The sequence below is a fragment of the Astyanax mexicanus genome, chromosome 6 (genome assembly GCF_023375975.1).
Source record: "Astyanax mexicanus isolate ESR-SI-001 chromosome 6, AstMex3_surface, whole genome shotgun sequence".
NCBI classification, from domain to species: Eukaryota; Metazoa; Chordata; class Actinopteri; order Characiformes; family Acestrorhamphidae; genus Astyanax; species Astyanax mexicanus.
In genome coordinates this window covers 57,696,254-57,715,000 of record NC_064413.1, presented here as the reverse complement: position 1 = coordinate 57,715,000, position 18,747 = coordinate 57,696,254, and the positions used below count along the sequence as shown (strand labels likewise).

General features: G+C 36.6%; 1 protein-coding gene across 4 annotated transcripts in view; it reads right to left on the bottom strand.

Annotated features, from left to right (window-relative positions):
• The window catches only part of mybpc2b (myosin binding protein Cb), a 45,987-nt gene that overhangs the window by 13,618 nt on the left and 13,622 nt on the right, over positions 1–18,747 (bottom strand). Inside the window, exons 2-14 of one of the 4 annotated variants that reach the window (XM_049480565.1) lie at positions 17,988–18,014; positions 17,841–17,855; positions 16,979–17,005; positions 13,515–13,574; positions 12,741–12,889; positions 10,637–10,754; positions 8,879–8,927; positions 8,061–8,120; positions 7,800–7,969; positions 6,644–6,776; positions 2,814–2,938; positions 2,435–2,540; positions 1,561–1,730 (exon numbers count right to left, since the gene is read on the bottom strand). In XM_049480565.1, the coding sequence (XP_049336522.1) occupies positions 1,561–1,730; positions 2,435–2,540; positions 2,814–2,938; positions 6,644–6,776; positions 7,800–7,969; positions 8,061–8,120; positions 8,879–8,927; positions 10,637–10,754; positions 12,741–12,889; positions 13,515–13,574; positions 16,979–17,005; positions 17,841–17,855; positions 17,988–18,014 (1,209 nt within the window). The remainder of the gene's footprint in view (positions 1–1,560; positions 1,731–2,434; positions 2,541–2,813; positions 2,939–6,643; positions 6,777–7,799; positions 7,970–8,060; positions 8,121–8,878; positions 8,928–10,636; positions 10,755–12,740; positions 12,890–13,514; positions 13,575–16,978; positions 17,006–17,840; positions 17,856–17,987; positions 18,015–18,747) is intronic. The other 3 variants (XM_049480566.1, XM_049480567.1, XM_049480568.1) reach the window with 3 other exon arrangements.

The following is an 18,747-nucleotide window of genomic DNA, read 5'->3' as shown; positions in this document are numbered from 1 at the left end:
AAAATAACTCCTTTTTCTTCCCAAAGCAGTACGTGTTCAAAAGAGTGATTTATTTACATCACAAAAAACTAACCCTGCAAAAGTCACGCCTCGTAAATCACTTGGGTCCTACTTTCTCTCATGTCGTATCAGTGCGCGTCATTCTGACAGCGAGCTGCGCACGCGTCAACTTGTTCTGTGTTTTGGCAGTGCTTAGCAGCTGTGTTCAGACTAGCAACGCAAACGAGCTAACTTTAGGGAGAAGTCTATTGGCTTTTATAAGCTTTGTAAACACACATATATATATATAGCTAGGTGTGTGTGTGTGTGTGTGTTAAAATGGTGCGGAAAGATGTGGCTGATTCTCCGCAGAGTTTTCATCGTTTTCCTGTGACTGATGTTGCTCTGAGGAAACTTTGGGTACTAGCGCTGGGCATCCATGTGGACACAAAAGTGGAAAAAATAAAAAAGCTTCGTGTTTGCAGTGCGCACTTCAGCGATGATGACTTTTTATCCACATGTCCTGGACAACGACAGATGAAGAAACGGATTCTGAAGAAATCTGCTGTCCCTGCACCCCAGGTAAATAAAACTGTAGCCTACCAATGTTCTCTACAGCATTCGCTCATAGCGTAAAAAAAGTTCTCAACACACCAGCATTCAGGAGTGCAGGGAAGTCACTGTTGTTTGTGATGCAAGCAGCTGCCCCGCTGACATCCTCATCAATGGATAGGTCTTGCATCTCGGGCATAACTAAGTCCCACTCGTGGCAACAGTAGCATTCCACCTCGGTCTGCATTATTTCGCACTTGAAACAAGTGCACCAGGATTTGTCGGCCACCCTGGGTATCGCAGCTCCAGCAGTGGCTCCAGTTTCATCTTCCACCACTTCTCTGTCCACCCTCTCTCTTTCTGCCCGATCTAATTCCATTTGGCGAAGTTCAACATCTGTATACTCGGGTTCATAAAGATATCCCCGTGGCTCTGAGCGGTGATCAATGTTTTCCTCGTCACTCTCGTAGTAAGATATGTTCTCGAGGCGAGAAGTAAACAAAGCGACCCAAACACGTAGGCTAGCTGTCAGGTTGCAGCGCTGCGCGCATTGATATGGAACGAGAGAAAGTAGGACCCAAGTGATTTACGAGGCGTGACTTTTGCAGGGTTAGTTTTTTGTGATGTAAATAAATCACTCTTTTGAACACGTACTGCTTTGGGAAGAAAAAGGAGTTATTTTCCTGACCCCAGCAAACATGCCGGACTACTTTCGCTTTGACCTAAACTGGACAAGAACTCGGCTCACAGGACGCTGTGGGGGGTAAGTCAGTGTGGATGCACGACACTGGTTATGATGATGCCATACAGACTCATGTCAAAAATACCGAACTATCCCTTTAATCAATGACTGAATCAATGACTGAACGAACAAATAAAACATTGACTAAATCAAAGACTGAATAAAACAAAGACTGAATTGACGTAGTGTGAACTGGGTCTCGGCGGTTTTTCACGCTTGATAATGTAGCAGGCTGATCAGATGTATATTGATTATTGGGTTATTGATAAATGCGATTAGATACGTACCCTCCACGATCAGCTCCCCCTTAGACTGCCCCCCGTTGGTGTAGACGTAGTACATGCCCATGTCCTCCACCGCCGCCTCCTGGAGGATCAGAGTATGACGCTTTCCGTCCTTCTTAAAGCGATACTTCCCACTCTTATCATCCCGAGATAACTCCTTATCCTCAAAACACCTGCACACACACACACACACACACACATTATACACACACATTATACACACACACATTATACACACACACATTATACACACACACACACACACTCTTATCATCCCGAGATAACTCCTTATCCTCAAAACACCTGCATATACATATATTTATTCACTTTACCAGCCTTAAGCTATATACCATATACCGTATCTGCACTACTGTTATACACTATTTATACTGTCATTCCATCTCAATCACCATCAATATTGCATTATTGTCTTACGTATGTTTATTGTGTCTTGTTGTTTTGTACATATAGTGTCTCCCACTCTTTTATATTATATATCTATTTATTTTTTTACTTATATTATATATCTATTTCTTTTTTTTTTTACTTATATTTATATATCTATTCCTCCCCCACACCACTGCACCTTGTTTTTGTCTCATGTATGTCTATTTGTGTCCCTGCTGTATTGTACACATAGTGTCTCCCATTCTCCTTTATTATATCTATTATCTGTACTTGCTGTAAAATTGGGAAGGAGAGTAACGTAATTTCAGTTCTCTGTATGTCCTGTACATATGCAGTACTGACAATAAAACTACTGGACTTGACTTTATATACGCACACATTATACATATATATATACATACAGTATATGTGTGCATTTATATACACGTGTGTGTGTGTATAGTGTGTGTGTGTGTGTGTGTGTGCTGACCAGATCACGTGAGCTCCTTCTTCTGAAACCTCCACCTCAAACTCCACCCTCTCCCCCACCACCACTTGATAATCATCCAGCAGCTTAGTGATCGTCACCGGGGGCTCTGAAACACACACACACACACACGTGTATATAAATGCACACATATACTGTATATATATATATATATATATATATATATATATATATATATATGTGTGTGTTAAAAAAATGATATAAAATATTATAACATTAATTTAATAAATTCAGTAAGAAACATAAAGAAATTAAAACAATATTAGGACTCAACGTGTGTATTATCTGAAATAAATGGTACATAATAATCTAGAACTGTAACATTAAGATGAAAATTTTAATAATACAGTTTTTTACTCACCTTTAACGAAGACCTCAGTAAAGCACTTATCATTTCCTATCACACACTCGTACGCTGCATCATCTGCCAGAGTGCACTTATTAATAGTGAGAGTCCGGATATTCCCATTAGCCTCCATTATATACCTATAACACACACACACACACACACACACACACATCAAGGTTATAATAGTTTAGATTAGACAAAATAAACCAATAAAAATATATATTCAATTACTATTAAATAACCAACTCTCCACAAAAACTGTAACAGTCCACTCTCTAACAGCCTTAAGTGCAAAATATATGTAATATTACTGCTTAAAACAGCCAATAAAGTAGAACACACATGAACATGAAAAATAAAAACCTGTCCATGAGACTCACATCATCCAACTAACTCAGAAACAAATATAAATCAATTAATAAACACAAAACTAATCATATTCTACCTATAATTCCAGATTGTTTTGAAATGCTTTGAAAGCTGTCTGCTCACCTGAAACATTATGGATTAATTACCAAGGCTTTTAATTTGAAATAAATGATACAGGAAGTGGAAACATGGGGACACCAAACCTAGAGTGTGTCCAATTGTTTACTAATTACTAACACTAACTAATGTTTGAGTTTTACTGTGTAGTTTAGATAAAAGTTTTAAAGTTAAGTAAATAAATGATGGACAGACCTGCACTATTAATATTAGTATATATTAAATATGTTATGTATAGTATTAGTGTGTAGTAAAGAACAGACACAGCCCCTCTGTGCACTTTCTGAAGAAGAGTGAAATATTTACAGAGTAAGTGCATTTACAGTAACATAAATTAAAGCCTAACAGATGCTAAGACTAAGTTTAACTCGGCTAATGTTACTATCCTAGCCCTGTACAGCTCGTATGCTTAAGGTGGAAATCGGACAGTTTATAAAGATAAAGATATATAAAGATATATACCGTATTTTTCGGGCTATAAGGCGCACTTAAAATACTTATTTTTTCCCAAAAATCGTCATTGCGCCTTATAATGCAGTGCGCCTTGTGTATGGATTTTGCTTGTGTTTACTGACCTCGATTTTTATGTGGTACACGGCGCTCTGTTGTGCAGAATTCCTCACCCACGCCAGAAAAAGATCCCCCTCTTGGGCTAGCGCGCGGTTACCTTTGACTGCCGTACTGCCTCTCGGCTGTGGCTCAGGGTAGCTAGTTTCCACTGTAGCTCCGTGGCCAGAACAAGGTGCCGGTAAACTTTCCTTTCCACCCGTTCTGGGGTAATAGCACAAACTGTTTCTTTTTAGCGCCCACTTCTAAGTAAAGTTAACCTCTTAACACGCGCTGGCCCACCGGCGGGCCAGAAATATTTAATATTTCATAACTGGCTGTGTTTCTGAATAGTTATGAACAGTTACAGGTTCAATATAGACATCCAATATACCATTTTAAAGCTTAGAATCTCTGCTTTTGAGCTATTTAGCCTATTTAGCGAAATATCCTTTCAGAAAATAAACATTTAGGGCGAAATATGCCTTGGTTATGATTTTAATAATTCATAACTCTCATATTTGCGTTTATCGTTCGTCCATATTTCATCGAATGCGGTCATGTCATACACCATTCGAACCGTCTGGCTCTCCGGATTCCAGAACTGTGCTTTTACTGTAGGATGTATGTTTCATGAATTAAAGCTGCGTCAGAGCGCATGTTTCCAGTAATAAAAGGCTCTCCTTTTGTCCTGGGGTAACCTCCGGTCACTGCCGCCACCCCCCGAACACACACCCGCGCTCAGCCACAGGTCCTACCTTCAAAACGCGTCCAGACTAAAGAGAATCCATCAATCCAGTCTCCTGTAATCCACAGTTATATCCAAACAGCGCTGGAAATCACTTCATCCAGAAATGAAACTTATCCAATCTTTATCTCTGTTTTAAAACCGTTTTATTCACCGAATTCGGCACAACACGCTATTATAGTCAGAAGCCTCGCGGAGTAATGCGGTACTTGCTGTGCTTCAACATAATATTATGGTCTGTCGGAGCGTTGCGGCTACCGTTGTCAGGAGCCTCGCGGAGTAATACGTACTTGCTGTGCTTCAACATAATATTATGGTCTGTCGGAGCGTTGCAGCTACCGTTGTCAGGAGCCTCGCGGAGTAATACGTACTTGCTGTGCTTCAACATAATATTATGGTCTGTCGGAGCGTTGCAGCTACCGTTGTCAGGAGCGTCGCGGAGTAATACGTACTTGCTGTGCTTGTTGATCTATTGCTCAGAGATGTTGTTATTTTTCACAGATATTGTGAAGGATTTATTGCTCAGAGTTATTGTTACTGATATAAATAAAGTTTCATTTAGTGCGCCTTATAATCCAGTGCGCCTTGTGCATGGACTAACACTAAAAATAGACCGTTCACTCATCGTGCGCCTTATAATACGGTGCGCCTTATAGTCCGAAAAATACGATAAACAGAAACTATAGTACATATTTTATGTGGTGATTCACTGACCACACAAATTGTTTTTAAGTTCAAGTTTTCAAGTATAAAAAAAACTTCTCATTAAAAAATATTTTGTTAATATTACTGATAATATAATGAAAAAATAGGTATAGTAATTAAACAAAATGTTTCCAAAACACCCAACACCTGCACTACTGATATACTTGCTCTGTCAATAAGCACTTTAATTCCCCAAAAACTGTGAACTTTAAGAACTTTACGCACTCATTCACTTTACCAGCCTTAAGCTATATACCATATACCGTATCTGCACTACTGATATATACTATTTATACTGTCATTCCATCCCAATCACCATCAATATTGCACTATTGTCTTACGTATGTTTATTGTGTCTTGTTGTTTTGTACATATAGTGTCTCCCACTCTTTTATATTATATATCTATTTCTTTTTTTACTTATATTTATATATCTATTTCTCCCCCACACCACTGCACCTTGTTTTTGTCTCATGTATGTCTATTGTGTCCCTGCTGTATTGTACACATAGTGTCTCCCATTCTCCTTTATTATATCTATTATCTGTACTTGCTGTAAAATTGGGAAGGAGAGTAACGTAATTTCAATTCTCTGTATGTCCTGTACATATGCAGTACTGACAATAAAACTACTTGACTTCAATTTGACTTTACTTTAAACGTAAAAACACAGTAAGATGAACAGAGATTTTAGTGGTTATTTTACTGTTTCTATCCTGTTTCTGCTGGTTCATATATAGTTTATATATAGTTTATATATATAGTTTATATATAGTTTATATATAGTTTATATATATAGTTTATATATAGTTTATATATAGTTTATATATATAGTTTATATATAGTTTATATATAGTTTATATATAGTTTATATATATAGTTTATATATAGTTTATATATAGTTTATATATATAGTTTATATATATAGTTTATATATAGTTTATATATATAGTTTATATATAGTTTAGTTTATATATAGTTTATATATATAGTTTATATATAGTTTATATATATAGTTTATATATAGTTTATATATAGTTTATATATATATAGTTTATATATAGTTTATATATATAGTTTATATATAGTTTATATATAGTTTATATATATATAGTTTATATATAGTTTATATATAGTTTATATATAGTTTATATATATATAGTTTATATATAGTTTATATATATAGTTTATATATAGTTTATATATAGTTTATATATAGTTTATATATAGTTTATATATATAGTTTATATATAGTTTATATATAGTTTATATATATAGTTTATATATAGTTTATATATAGTTTATATATATAGTTTATATATAGTTTATATATAGTTTATATATATAGTTTACTCACTTGGCGGATGGTTTGATCTCCTGGCCGTTCTTTAACCATTTAACCTCAGCGTTGGGGTCGACCACCTCCACCGACAGAACGATCTTCTTCCCCTTTTCCACAGAGTACGCCGACTCCAGACGCTTCAGAAACGCTGCACACACACACACACACACACACACATTATACACACACATACACACACACACACACCACATATTTACATTTACGGCATTTACTTGACACTTTTTATCCAGAGTGACTTACAAGGTAATTCCTGTTACAGAAGTGTAGTGTTGCAGTGTTGAAGTGTTAGGAGTCTTGCCCAATTCCAGCGGTCTAAGCGGTCAAAGTGCTGCCGACACTACGTTCAGAAGATAGCCGGTTCGAATCCCGGTTATGCTTGCCATCATCAGCTGCCGGAGCCCTGAGAGAGCACAGTTGTTCTTGCTCTCTCTCTGGGTGGGTACAGTACAGTAGATGGTGCTCTCTCTTTCCCCTATTCATCACTCCTAGGGTGATGTGGATCAGCACAAGGCTGCGTCTGTGAGCTGATGTATCAGAACCGCTGAGAGTCGCTGCACTTTCCTCCGAGTGTTAGCGCTGTGATGCTACTCGGTAATGCTACAGCATCAGCAGCAGCTCAAAAAGAGGCAGAGTCTGACTTCACATGTATCGGAGGAGGAGTGTTCTACTCTTCTTAACCCTCCTGGTGTGTTGGGGCATTACTAGTGATAGGGGGAGTGCTAATGAAAAGAAATATTGGCAATATTCTCTTTTTCTTCTTTTTCTTAACATAAACGTCTGCATGTAGCACTTTATCTTTCAGATTAGAAAAGAGGAGGTTCACCAAAAACTATTAAAAGTTTTGGAACTGGTTCTAGAATATGCCAATATTTCCAAAGCCACACATAAAATAACAGAAAACTCTTTTTTATCCTTTAAAACACTGTGTGAATAAAACCTTAATGAGAGAACTCTATTTGTGGCGCAGGCTAGATTCAGTGAGGGCATGAGCTGAAACTTCTCTTACTTGGAATAAAAGGATTTAATCAGCTAAACTCTCGCTTCTTTTTGACTTCGGGAGCTTCTGTGTTATTCTAAAGAAGTTTAAATAATTACAATATAATAAAATCTCATCAGTTTTATTCTGATGTATAATAAGTTAATGAGTTACCGTCGCTGACTTTGGGCTCGAAGGTCTTCATCTTCTTCAGGCGCTTCAGCATCCCCCTCAGATCAGTGATGCCGTACTGGAAGGCGATTTTCTCGTACTCGCTCGGGTGAGCGTTCTTCAGGATCTCCCACACGTCCTTCTCATCGACCTGCGGCTGCGGCTTCTTCTTCCTGATCAACACCAACCAGCCGTCAATAATCAATACTCACCAACACAGCTGCAGTCTCTGATTGGACAGAGCCGGAGCTCCTCCCATCTTACTTTTTGGTGGCTTTGAGAAGAGCGCTGAAGTCCAGATCCCCCTCATCCTCTCCTGCATCACTGTAACACACACACATTATACACACACACACACACACACACACACACACATTATACACACACACACACACACACACATTATACACACATTATTCACACACACACACACACACACATTATACACACACACACACACACACACATTATACACACATTATACACACACACACACACACACACACACACACATTATACACACACACACACACACACACATTATACACACACACACACACATTATACACACATTATACACACATTATACACAAACACACACAAATAAATATATCCAATCGTATTGTAATATTTTGTTTTGCAGAGCTGTATTGACTGTCAAAAACAAAATACTGATTATTAATTATTTATTAGTTTAGATGTAGAGATTGGTGTCAGAAGTGGTTCATGTAGTATGGTGTTTAAGCCCCACCCACTGTTCTGATTGGATAAAAAGTAATATTTTCAGATTGTATAAATATAACAGTGTGTTTTATACTAGAACTGTTTTTTTGGTTTGATCAATAGCTGTATTTTGAAAAGCTCTACATGTTCTGTATTAATAACTGATATAAACAGTCTGTAGGTTCTCAGTGTGAATGTTGTATAATAATCTGCAGATTATCAGAGTTTTACTGTAAATATACTGTAATTCTGAGTTTACTAACTGTGCAGAAAATACACTAACACCATTCAATCAATCAATCAATCAATAAACCGGTATTTTCACTAAAATAATAAACACAAACACACAGCAGACTTACGCTCGCTTGAAGGCGGAGAGAATATCCTGCTGTTGTTCCTGTTCAGCAGCTGAAACAAACCAGATCCACATTTACAGAACCAGAACCAGATCCAGATTCAGATTCAGATCCAGAACCAGATCCACATTTACAGAACCAGAACCAGATTCAGATCCACATTCACAGAACCAGATCCACATTTACAGATCCAGATCCAGAACCAGATCCACATTTACAGAACCAGATCCAGATTCAGAACCAGATTCAGATCCACATTCACAGAACCAGATCCACATTTACAGAACCAGAACCAGATCCAGATTCAGAACCAGATTCAGATCCACATTCACAGAACCAGATCCACATTTACAGATCCAGATCCAGAACCAGATCCACATTTACAGAACCAGAACCAGATCCAGATTCAGAACCAGATCCAGATCCACATTCACAGAACCAGATCCAGATCCACATTTACAGATCCAGATTCAGAACCAGATCCAGATCCACATTTACAGAACCAGAGCCAGATCCAGATTCAGAACCAGATCCAGATCCACATTTACAGAACCAGATCCAGAACCAGATCCACATTTACAGAACCAGATCCAGATTCAGAACCAGATCCAGATCCACATTTACAGAACCAGATCCAGAACCAGATCCACATTTACAGAACCGGATCCAGAACCAGATCCAGATTCAGAACCAGATCCAGATCCAGATTCAGAACCAGATCCAGAACCAGATTCAGAACCAGATCCAGAACCAGATCCAGATCCATAACCAGAACAAGAACCAGATCCAGATCCAGACCCTCACACAGTTTAAACTACTGTTTAATACATGATTAGAGTACAAACCTCCTTTATAAATACAATATACATAATCTATACATTTATATAATCATACTACTACTACTACTACTAATAATAATAATAATAATAATAATAATAATAATACAATTCACTTTTATTATACAAGTACATATTTAAAACAATATTAAAACATAATTAAATTAATTACATTGTACAGTACAAAAAGTATAATGTTACAGTAAAAATATGTTTAATAAATGTTTACAGTAACATTTCATATAAAATACTATTAAAAAAGTTAACAATGCAAAATAAGTGTATTAAAAAATTGAAGTGCAGAAGAAGTAACTTATTAAATTAAAGGGCATCACTTTAAAATAAGGCTCATTTAAAAAGGTTTTGTAAATAGTTTATAAAGGAGTTTATTAATGGTATTATTTGGTTATAACCCATTAATAAGCAGTTTCAACACAAATAGAAAGGGTAATAGCGGCCTGTCGTACTGTTAAACCTCAGATCTTAATAGATACTTATCTTATCAGTCATTATTAACATTTCTTTTAATAACTTTATTAATTTAACTATAATAACATACTAAACGACTAAACTGACTTTCTATATAATTTTATTACATATGTTAAAAAAGTCATTGTCACTGCTGCTGTTCTTTCTATTTATGTGTTGTAAGTGCTTATTAATATTTTTAAAGTATTTATAATTTAATTTATAACCATTAATAAACTCCTTTAGGAACTATTTATAAACCTTTTTTAAAGGAGCCTAATTTTAAAGTGGTACCAATTGAAGTTTACAGGGTAAAAGAGTTCAGAGTAATTGTTTAATGTAAGTTTATTGTGTAAAATAGGTTATTATCAGTGTAAATATTACTGTAAACATTTTTATTTCTGTTAAAGTGGTCTGGCTGTGATTAGGGGGCGTGGCCTGTGTGATGTTTCTCTACCTTCCACTGAAATCTCGAAGGTACAGCTGTCACACTTGTCTTTAGCCGTGACCTCACACCTGTATCCTCCAGCATCACCTGGAACCACCTTCACTATCTTCATCTCGTAGGTGTACACCTGTAACACACACACACACACACACACACATTTATAGACAATAACGAAGAGTCTAGAACAGTCTTCCTCTGAGATGTGTGGGATGCTGCACTCGGTCTTATTGAACAGCTGCTAAAACACCACCATCACAGCTCAACACGCTTGCAGGAGATCACTAACTGCTAGTTCTGTTACATCAGCTAACAGACTCCGCACTGACTAGCATCACATAAACTGAGTGATGGAGAGAGGGAGGGCCTTCCTACACACTGCCAGTCACTGACGGACAGAGATGGGAATAACAGTGTTACTAACGCCGTTACTTTTTCCAGTAAGGAGTAATGTAACTAATTACACTGACTGTAACTATAACACCATTACCATTTCCCCATTACACCCCGTTACTGCACCTTACTATAGCTATAGCTGTTCAACTATGGGGGCGAGTAACACAAAAGTAACGCAATAGTTACTTTTATAGTGGAGTAACTCAGTTAAAAAACTCAGTTACTTTTCTGGAGAAGTAACTAGTAACTATTACTAATTACTTTTTCAAAGTAACGTGCCCAACACTGCTGACGGATGGCTGTGGCATCACCAGGGATTTAACCTTTGACCTCTTGATGAATAACTTAAAGCTTAGTTGTTCAATACACTCTGTTTTACTTTAGCTAAGCTGCTCTTCATAATTTTATTATTATGAATTTTATTATTCTGTAAATGTCAGCGTTTATGTTATTATTACACCAATTTGAGTGCTGTGTTTCTCTGATGATTTTATTGTCAGCTACATATTTAATTATATAATTTATGATATATTTGACAGTATTACTCTAGTACTTACTGCTCTGTATTTTGCTTTTCTTTTTGAAGTTTTATAAGAACATTAAATTCTACCAAATTCAACAATGTAGCTGCTGCAAATTCTGCTGCAAATTCAACAAAGGATGCATGACTGGAAAATATTATATATATATATATATATATATATATATATATATATATATATATATATATATATATATATATATATATATATAAATAAAGCATATACAGTAGTGTGTGGGTAATGGAGGTTAGATCTTCTAAGATAAGTGATTCATCTCACTCCTCGACTACTGCAATGCCCTGCTAACTGGCCTCCCGGCCTGTGTAGTAAAACCACTACAAATGATCCAGAACGCAGCAGCACGTCTGGTCTTCAACCAACCAAAACGGGCACATGTCACCCCGCTGCTCATTGAGCTCCACTGGCTACCAGTTGATGCTCGCATCAAATTCAAAGTGCTTACAATCGCCAACAAGGTGATACAGAACAGCTCCTTCCTACCTGCACTCGCTCCTGAAAGCTTACGCTACCTCCCGGCCGCTGCGCTCCTCCAATGAACGTCGCCTCGCTTTACTAAGCAAACATTCACACAAAGCAATCCAGACTGTTCTCATACAGAGTTCCCCAATGGTGGAACAAACTACCTTCCACTACCAGATCAGGAGAATCTCTCACTATCTTTAATAAACTCCTGAAGACAGAGCTCTTCAAAGAGCACTTACTCTCCTAACACCTCTAACTAACTACCTTCTACTACCAGATCAGGAGAATCTCTCGCTATCTTTAATAAACTCCTGAAGACAGAGCTCTTCAAAGAGCTCTTACTCTCCCAACACCTCTAACTAACTACCTTCTACTACCAGATCAGGAGAATCTCTCACTATCTTTAATAAACTCCTGAAGACTGAGCTCTTCAAAGAGCTCTTACTCTCCTAACACCTCTAACACACTAACTACTTCTAACCTCATTTCCTTCTTCCCCTCCTTCACTCCTCTATCCCTTTATTTCCCTTCAACCTCCTTTAAGCCCTATCTAAAAATGGGTTATCTAAATTCCTATTACTTTTGTACTTGACTATTGTAAGTCGCTTTGGACAAAAGCGTCTGCCAAATGTAATGAAATGTAATGTAATGTAATGTAATGTAATGTAAAAAGTGATTATTAGCAGTCTGATCACCTTGGTGTTTCTGTCGTACGTCTCTTTAAACTGCAGGTGTTTTCCTGCTTTGCTGCCGAGATCCATCCACTTCCCCTTCAACCACTTCATCACCGGCTTCCGGGCCAGCGTGGAGGAGTCTACCCTCGCTATAAACTCCACATCTTTACCTGCACACACACACACACACACACAAAGTTGCACAGAGGTTATAGAAATTATTAAGAGGTGATGTTCTGATTACCAACAGAGGCTGCACATCTTTATCTTAATCTAACATCCATATCTGTAGACTATGGCTACGTTTACATTATAAGCCACATTGCTCAAATCCGATTTTTATCTCAGATCAGATTTGTGTCTCTTGTGGGTTCACATTCACTGTAAATGTAAGTGATCTGTATCTGTGTGTAATGTGAACACAGAATCTGTTCCTGAATCGTCTCACATGCTGCACATTGATACCTGTATAAACGCCTCCCTCTTCACCAACAACAAAAACCCCTCATATTAGAGAGAGGAGAGACTCGTAGCTTTATAAAGGGAAATGGATGAGTTAGCAGCTCATATGTGGAGCATCTTTTGCTGGAGTGGAGAGTAAACAGCTGCTCTGAAGTTCATGCTCAGCTCCAGGAGGAGAAAAAAGGACAGGTGGTTTGCTTTTGCTGTTTTTGCTGCTATAGCTTGGAGATTGTTTTGCACTTTCACCTGTGTGAGTGTGTGTGTGTGTGTGTGTGTGTGTGTGTGTGTGTGTGTGTGTGTGTGTGTGTGTGTGTGTGTGTGTGTGTGTAGTACCTGCTATGGCCACTGTGTCGTGTGGTTTCTCCAGGAAGAGACCACTCAGCTCGGTCTTCTCTGTAAAACACAATACAACAGTAAGAACACACACACACACACACAAACACACACACACACACACACACACACACACACTCTCTCTCGCGCACAGTGTGGCAGAACCCTCAGGTGTACTCTGACTTGTAATGATAAGTCCCGTTCTCAGTTTGCAGCACTTTATATCTATAATAATTAATGTCAAGTCATATATATATATATATACTTGAACTATATTTTCTACTTATATTTACATCTTACATCAGTATTTCAGTATAAAAATACTAAAAAAGTATAAAAGTATATAAAAAGTATATAAAAAAAATATGTACTCGTAATTCACTTAATAAAAACATATACTTAGTATTATTTTTAAAAAACTTGCTTTTTATTATAAAACTACACTTTTACTAAATGTGTCTATAGAAATATATATTTCTGTAAAATAAAACTACTACTATTTGCTAGAAAACATACATTTTGTGTTTTGCTGATGAAACTTTAATATGTTAAAAACTATAAGTTCAAAAGTTTACTTTAGTTTAGAGAGATATTCTTCTTTTGTTTTTACCAGTTTTTGTACATCACTCTTCATTTTGAATTTAAATCAATATGTTTTTAATGTTCATTTGAACAGATCACAGAAATATACTTAATTTGTATTAAAAAGTGGCAAAAATAACATATGACTAGTACACTCAGTATAACATTAGTGCACATCTACATTCAAGTAGTAATTATCAATTAGTAATTACGCACAAATTATTGATTGAAAATATTAAACAGTACAGACCTATTTTAGGTTCTCTAATAGACATTAAGGAACCTCTAGTACCTGTGAGGGTTCTGTACACAGACTTATTTCAGTGTGGAGATGCAGATGTTAACCACTGCATTAAACTGAGGGTAAACACTGAGGAGCATCTGCTGCTGTTCCTCCAGACTGATGGAGAATCACCGTCAGCAGAACAGAGAACTTCTCCTCCTCCAGCTCCAGAGCTGCAGAACCTCAGACTGGCTTAAGAAGAGTTTAATGTTTAGTCACACACTGGGGTTATCAGCAGTCTGACGCTGCTCTCTGATTGGTCAGGCCCCTGTCGGGTCGATGGTTTGATCAGCACTGTGATTGGATCAGCAGAGCTTTTACTAGGGCTGGGTCTCTTACACATTTTATTTAATTTAATGCAGCCAATCAGCAGCCTGGATTTTGGAGCATGTTTTTGGTTTTCTAGATGAGTATTTGGATGCTGGAAATTTTTTAATTAATTTTAAGTTCCTCTATCTAGAACCACGTTCCTCCGAGACTCTAGAACAACAACACTGGAGCTCAACACGCATGGAGGAGAATGCTAATCACTCACCTCCTAATAGGATGTTAGCAGTCACATGATTCTGATGGTGTGCAGAATCCAGATAGAAAACAGGAAGTGAAAGGTAGGCACAAGGTAAGGGCACACCTGTACTTTGCTACTTTCATTCATTTTACGAGAGAAAGGTATGAACAGAGAATAACGACCCATGCTGGACCTGATTATTATTTCATAAAGACTAGTAGTAACAATAGGTAAACAATAAGGTTTATTACAAAATATTTGTGTAATTAATTTTGTTAAATGCTTAAATAATTTTCTTAATTTGATGAAGACAATAGGTAAAAAATAAAATGTTTCAATTTCAATGTCTTTTTTTTTATTAAGGCTGTTTTAAAGGCATACAACATAAGAAATATCAATATTTTACACATATTTGTGTGGTTTTAACGTTAAGGTCAGTATGACATTTAGTTTTATTCAAAGAATATTTTTGCTAGTATATTTGGGTATACAGCTGTCCTACTTCTTAAACTATTACTTTAATTTCATAATTTTAATAAAAGGACAAGATGCTTGAGGAATATTTAAAAGCCCTTAAATTTAAAACAATAGCGGAAACCCCTATATTGCTTTGAGGAACCTTAAGAAAAAGGTTTTTAGACAAACTAATTTTAATTAAAATAAATACAAAGGGGAACCAGATTTAGTACTGATGTATTCTTACAGGTAGCAACAAGAGACTGGATGAAGGTTTTGGTTTTTAAAGGTTTTAAAGGTTTTTAAATTGTGTTATCCTTAAGAATGGGTTTCTCTAAAAGCATTTTCTTAAGGGCTTCTTAAAGATCTTCTGCTTTTTTGAAGTACGTTGTTCTCTGGACATCTTTCTACTGAATAAACCAGATTAAAACGTACAATAGTGCAGCATTTGTATTTTGCAAACTAACAATAAAAGCACTTAGACTGTTGCTCCACTTGCAAGCTGGATTAACTAATGGAAATAAAGTAAATAAAATATAGATAATAAAATAAATCTGATTGGTGCTAAACTTGGATACCCAGCCCTTGCTGCTACTGATCCAACCGATCAGAAGTCCATCTACTCTCAGACAACCCAATCACATTCACCCAACCTGCAACCCAAGAGAATCGACCACAGCCTCTCTCTTGCTCAGTCTGGAAACGTGAGACTGGAAAACACCACTAAAGATGTTTACAGAACATCTTTAGTTCAGAACCAATCAAAAACCTCCACTTCTTACCCCAAATGTAGCCAATTTACTTAGTTTCAGCACTGGAGCTACAAAGCTAATATAGCTAACGAGTAATTAAAGCTTTTAGCCCACCAATCAGCACTGGAGCTACAAGGCTAATGTAGCTAATAAGCAATAGAAGCTCACATCTTACCAATTAGCACTGAAGCTATGAGGCTAATGTAGCTAATAAGCAATAGAAGCTCATATCTTACTAATTAGCACTGGAGCTACAAGGTTAATGTAGCTAATAAAGAATGGAAGCCTATATATTATCAATTAGCACTGGAGCTATGAGGCTAATGTAGCTAATAAGCAATAGAAGCTCATATCTTACTAATTAGCACTGGAGCTACAAGGTTAATGTAGCTAATAAAGAATGGAAGCTTATATATTATCAATTAGCACTGGAGCTATAAGCCTAATGTAGCTAATAAGCAATAGAAGCTCATATCTTACTAATTAGCACTGGAGCTATAAGCCTAATGTAGCTAATAAGCAATAGAAGCTCATATCTTACTAATTAGCACTGGAGCTACAAGGTTAATGTAGCTAATAAGCAATAGAAGCTCATATCTTACTAATTAGCACTGGAGCTAGAAGGCTAATGTAGCTAATAAAGAATGGAAGCTCATATCTTACTAATTAGCACTGGAGCTATGAGGCTAATGTCGCTAATAAACAATGTATTAATTCTAAGTTCTACAGGGTCAGAACACGCCTACATTTGGGGTGAGGGAGGGGGATGATAGTGATTAGAACTTTTACTACATTAATTAATTACATTTTTCATAACATAGAAAATGTAATTTTCACACAGTATCTCTCTCTCTCTCTCTCTCTCATGCAGAGTGTATCTCACCCGGCTCTCCCTCGTCTCCTGCTGGGTCTCAAACAGTTAATCACATTAATTACATTCACTGATTCACTTTTAGAGACATAAAGTTGTAATTTTCACAGCCCCGTTTAAAAAAAACTGTAGAAAGTCCAAATGAACTCAGAAAAGTATTAAAATCTGTTAAAAAAGTTTATAAAATTGTAATCAAATATCACAGTGCAGTATCACAGTGTACTGTTTTAGTGTAAAATATATATTCACTCATCATGTACATAAATGTTATGACAATATTGGGCTATTAGAATAAATGCAATGTACTCTTCGATCTTTAATAAAAAATTAGGTGATTTGACACTGTATATCTGGATTTCAGAAATACCCCAAAAATATTACACAACTAAATCACAGAACAGAACTCAATATATTCATGGCCTGTTTCATGTCTGTGATGAGCGTCTATAAACGTCCAATCACAACCTAAGTTACATATTGTGTATTTTCTCCCACAGTCTTTTGTATTTTATGTGATATTTATTATTTATTATTATTTATGCGACTTCTAATCAGAAGAATTCGACATTTTACATTCTTCTGAATAGTAATAATTTCTGCTCTGAAAAATCTGTAATAAAACAAATCACAGTACCACCTGGTGGAGATATACCAAGATATTTTTTTAAAATCAAAATATTAGTTTTATTTCACAGGTCCCATCTCTTTTTCTTTGCTCCACTCTACAGTTAATGGACATAATATACTATTCATATCAAATTATGTGTTAAAATTCTCAGCCCGAACAGAAAGGTAAGACTTAAAATGCTTTAAAAAAAATAATGTAATAATTGTTATAATTTATTCATGCCGGGTCACAAACTCCCACACTTACCTTCTGGTTTAGCATCTGTGGGTGAAATAAAAAATAAGGTTGATAAGTAACACATTAAACAACACAACAACAATAAACAATACATTAAAATATAATAATAATCATATTAGTAATGATATGGGTTTTATTTAAATGAAGTTAGCTCACCGTTAGCCTCTGCGGGAGGGGCTTCCTCTGTGGTGTGATAATGAAATTGGTAAGTATATATTACATGAAATGATTGTATATATTAGATTATATTTGATGATATAATTTGTATATATTAGTACACACACACACACACACACACACACACAGAAACACAAATAAACACACTCTCACCTCGCAGACAGTATTAGGGGTCAGTAAGGGTTAATATTTAGTGTTAGCATCTTACATCTAGTGTGTTATATTCTCTTAACTCCTCCCACTGATGAGCTGAGTTTCCTCCTATCCTCTTAACTCCATCCATTGAGGTACCAATCTCTTCCTATCCTCTTAACCCCTCCCACTAAGGATCTGACTCTCTTCCTATCTTTTTAACTCCTCCCACCATTGAGCTGAGTCTCCTCCTATCATCTTAACTCCTCCCACTAATCAGCTGAGACTCCTCCTATCCACTTAACTCCTCTCACTGAGGAACCAAGTCTCCTCCTATCCTCTTAACCCCTCCCACTGAGCTGAGACTCCTCCTATCTACTTAACTCCTCCCACTGAGCTGAGACTCCTCCTATCCTCTTAACCCCTCCCACTGAGGAGCAGATTTTCTTCCTATCCTCTTAGCTCCTCCCACTAAGAATCTGAGTCTCCTCCTATCCCCTTAACTCCTCCCACTAAAGAGTTAAGTCTACTATCTAGTCTACTATCCTCTGAACTCCTCCCTCTGTTTACTGCATGAACAAAATGCTGATTTGGACCAATCACAGTT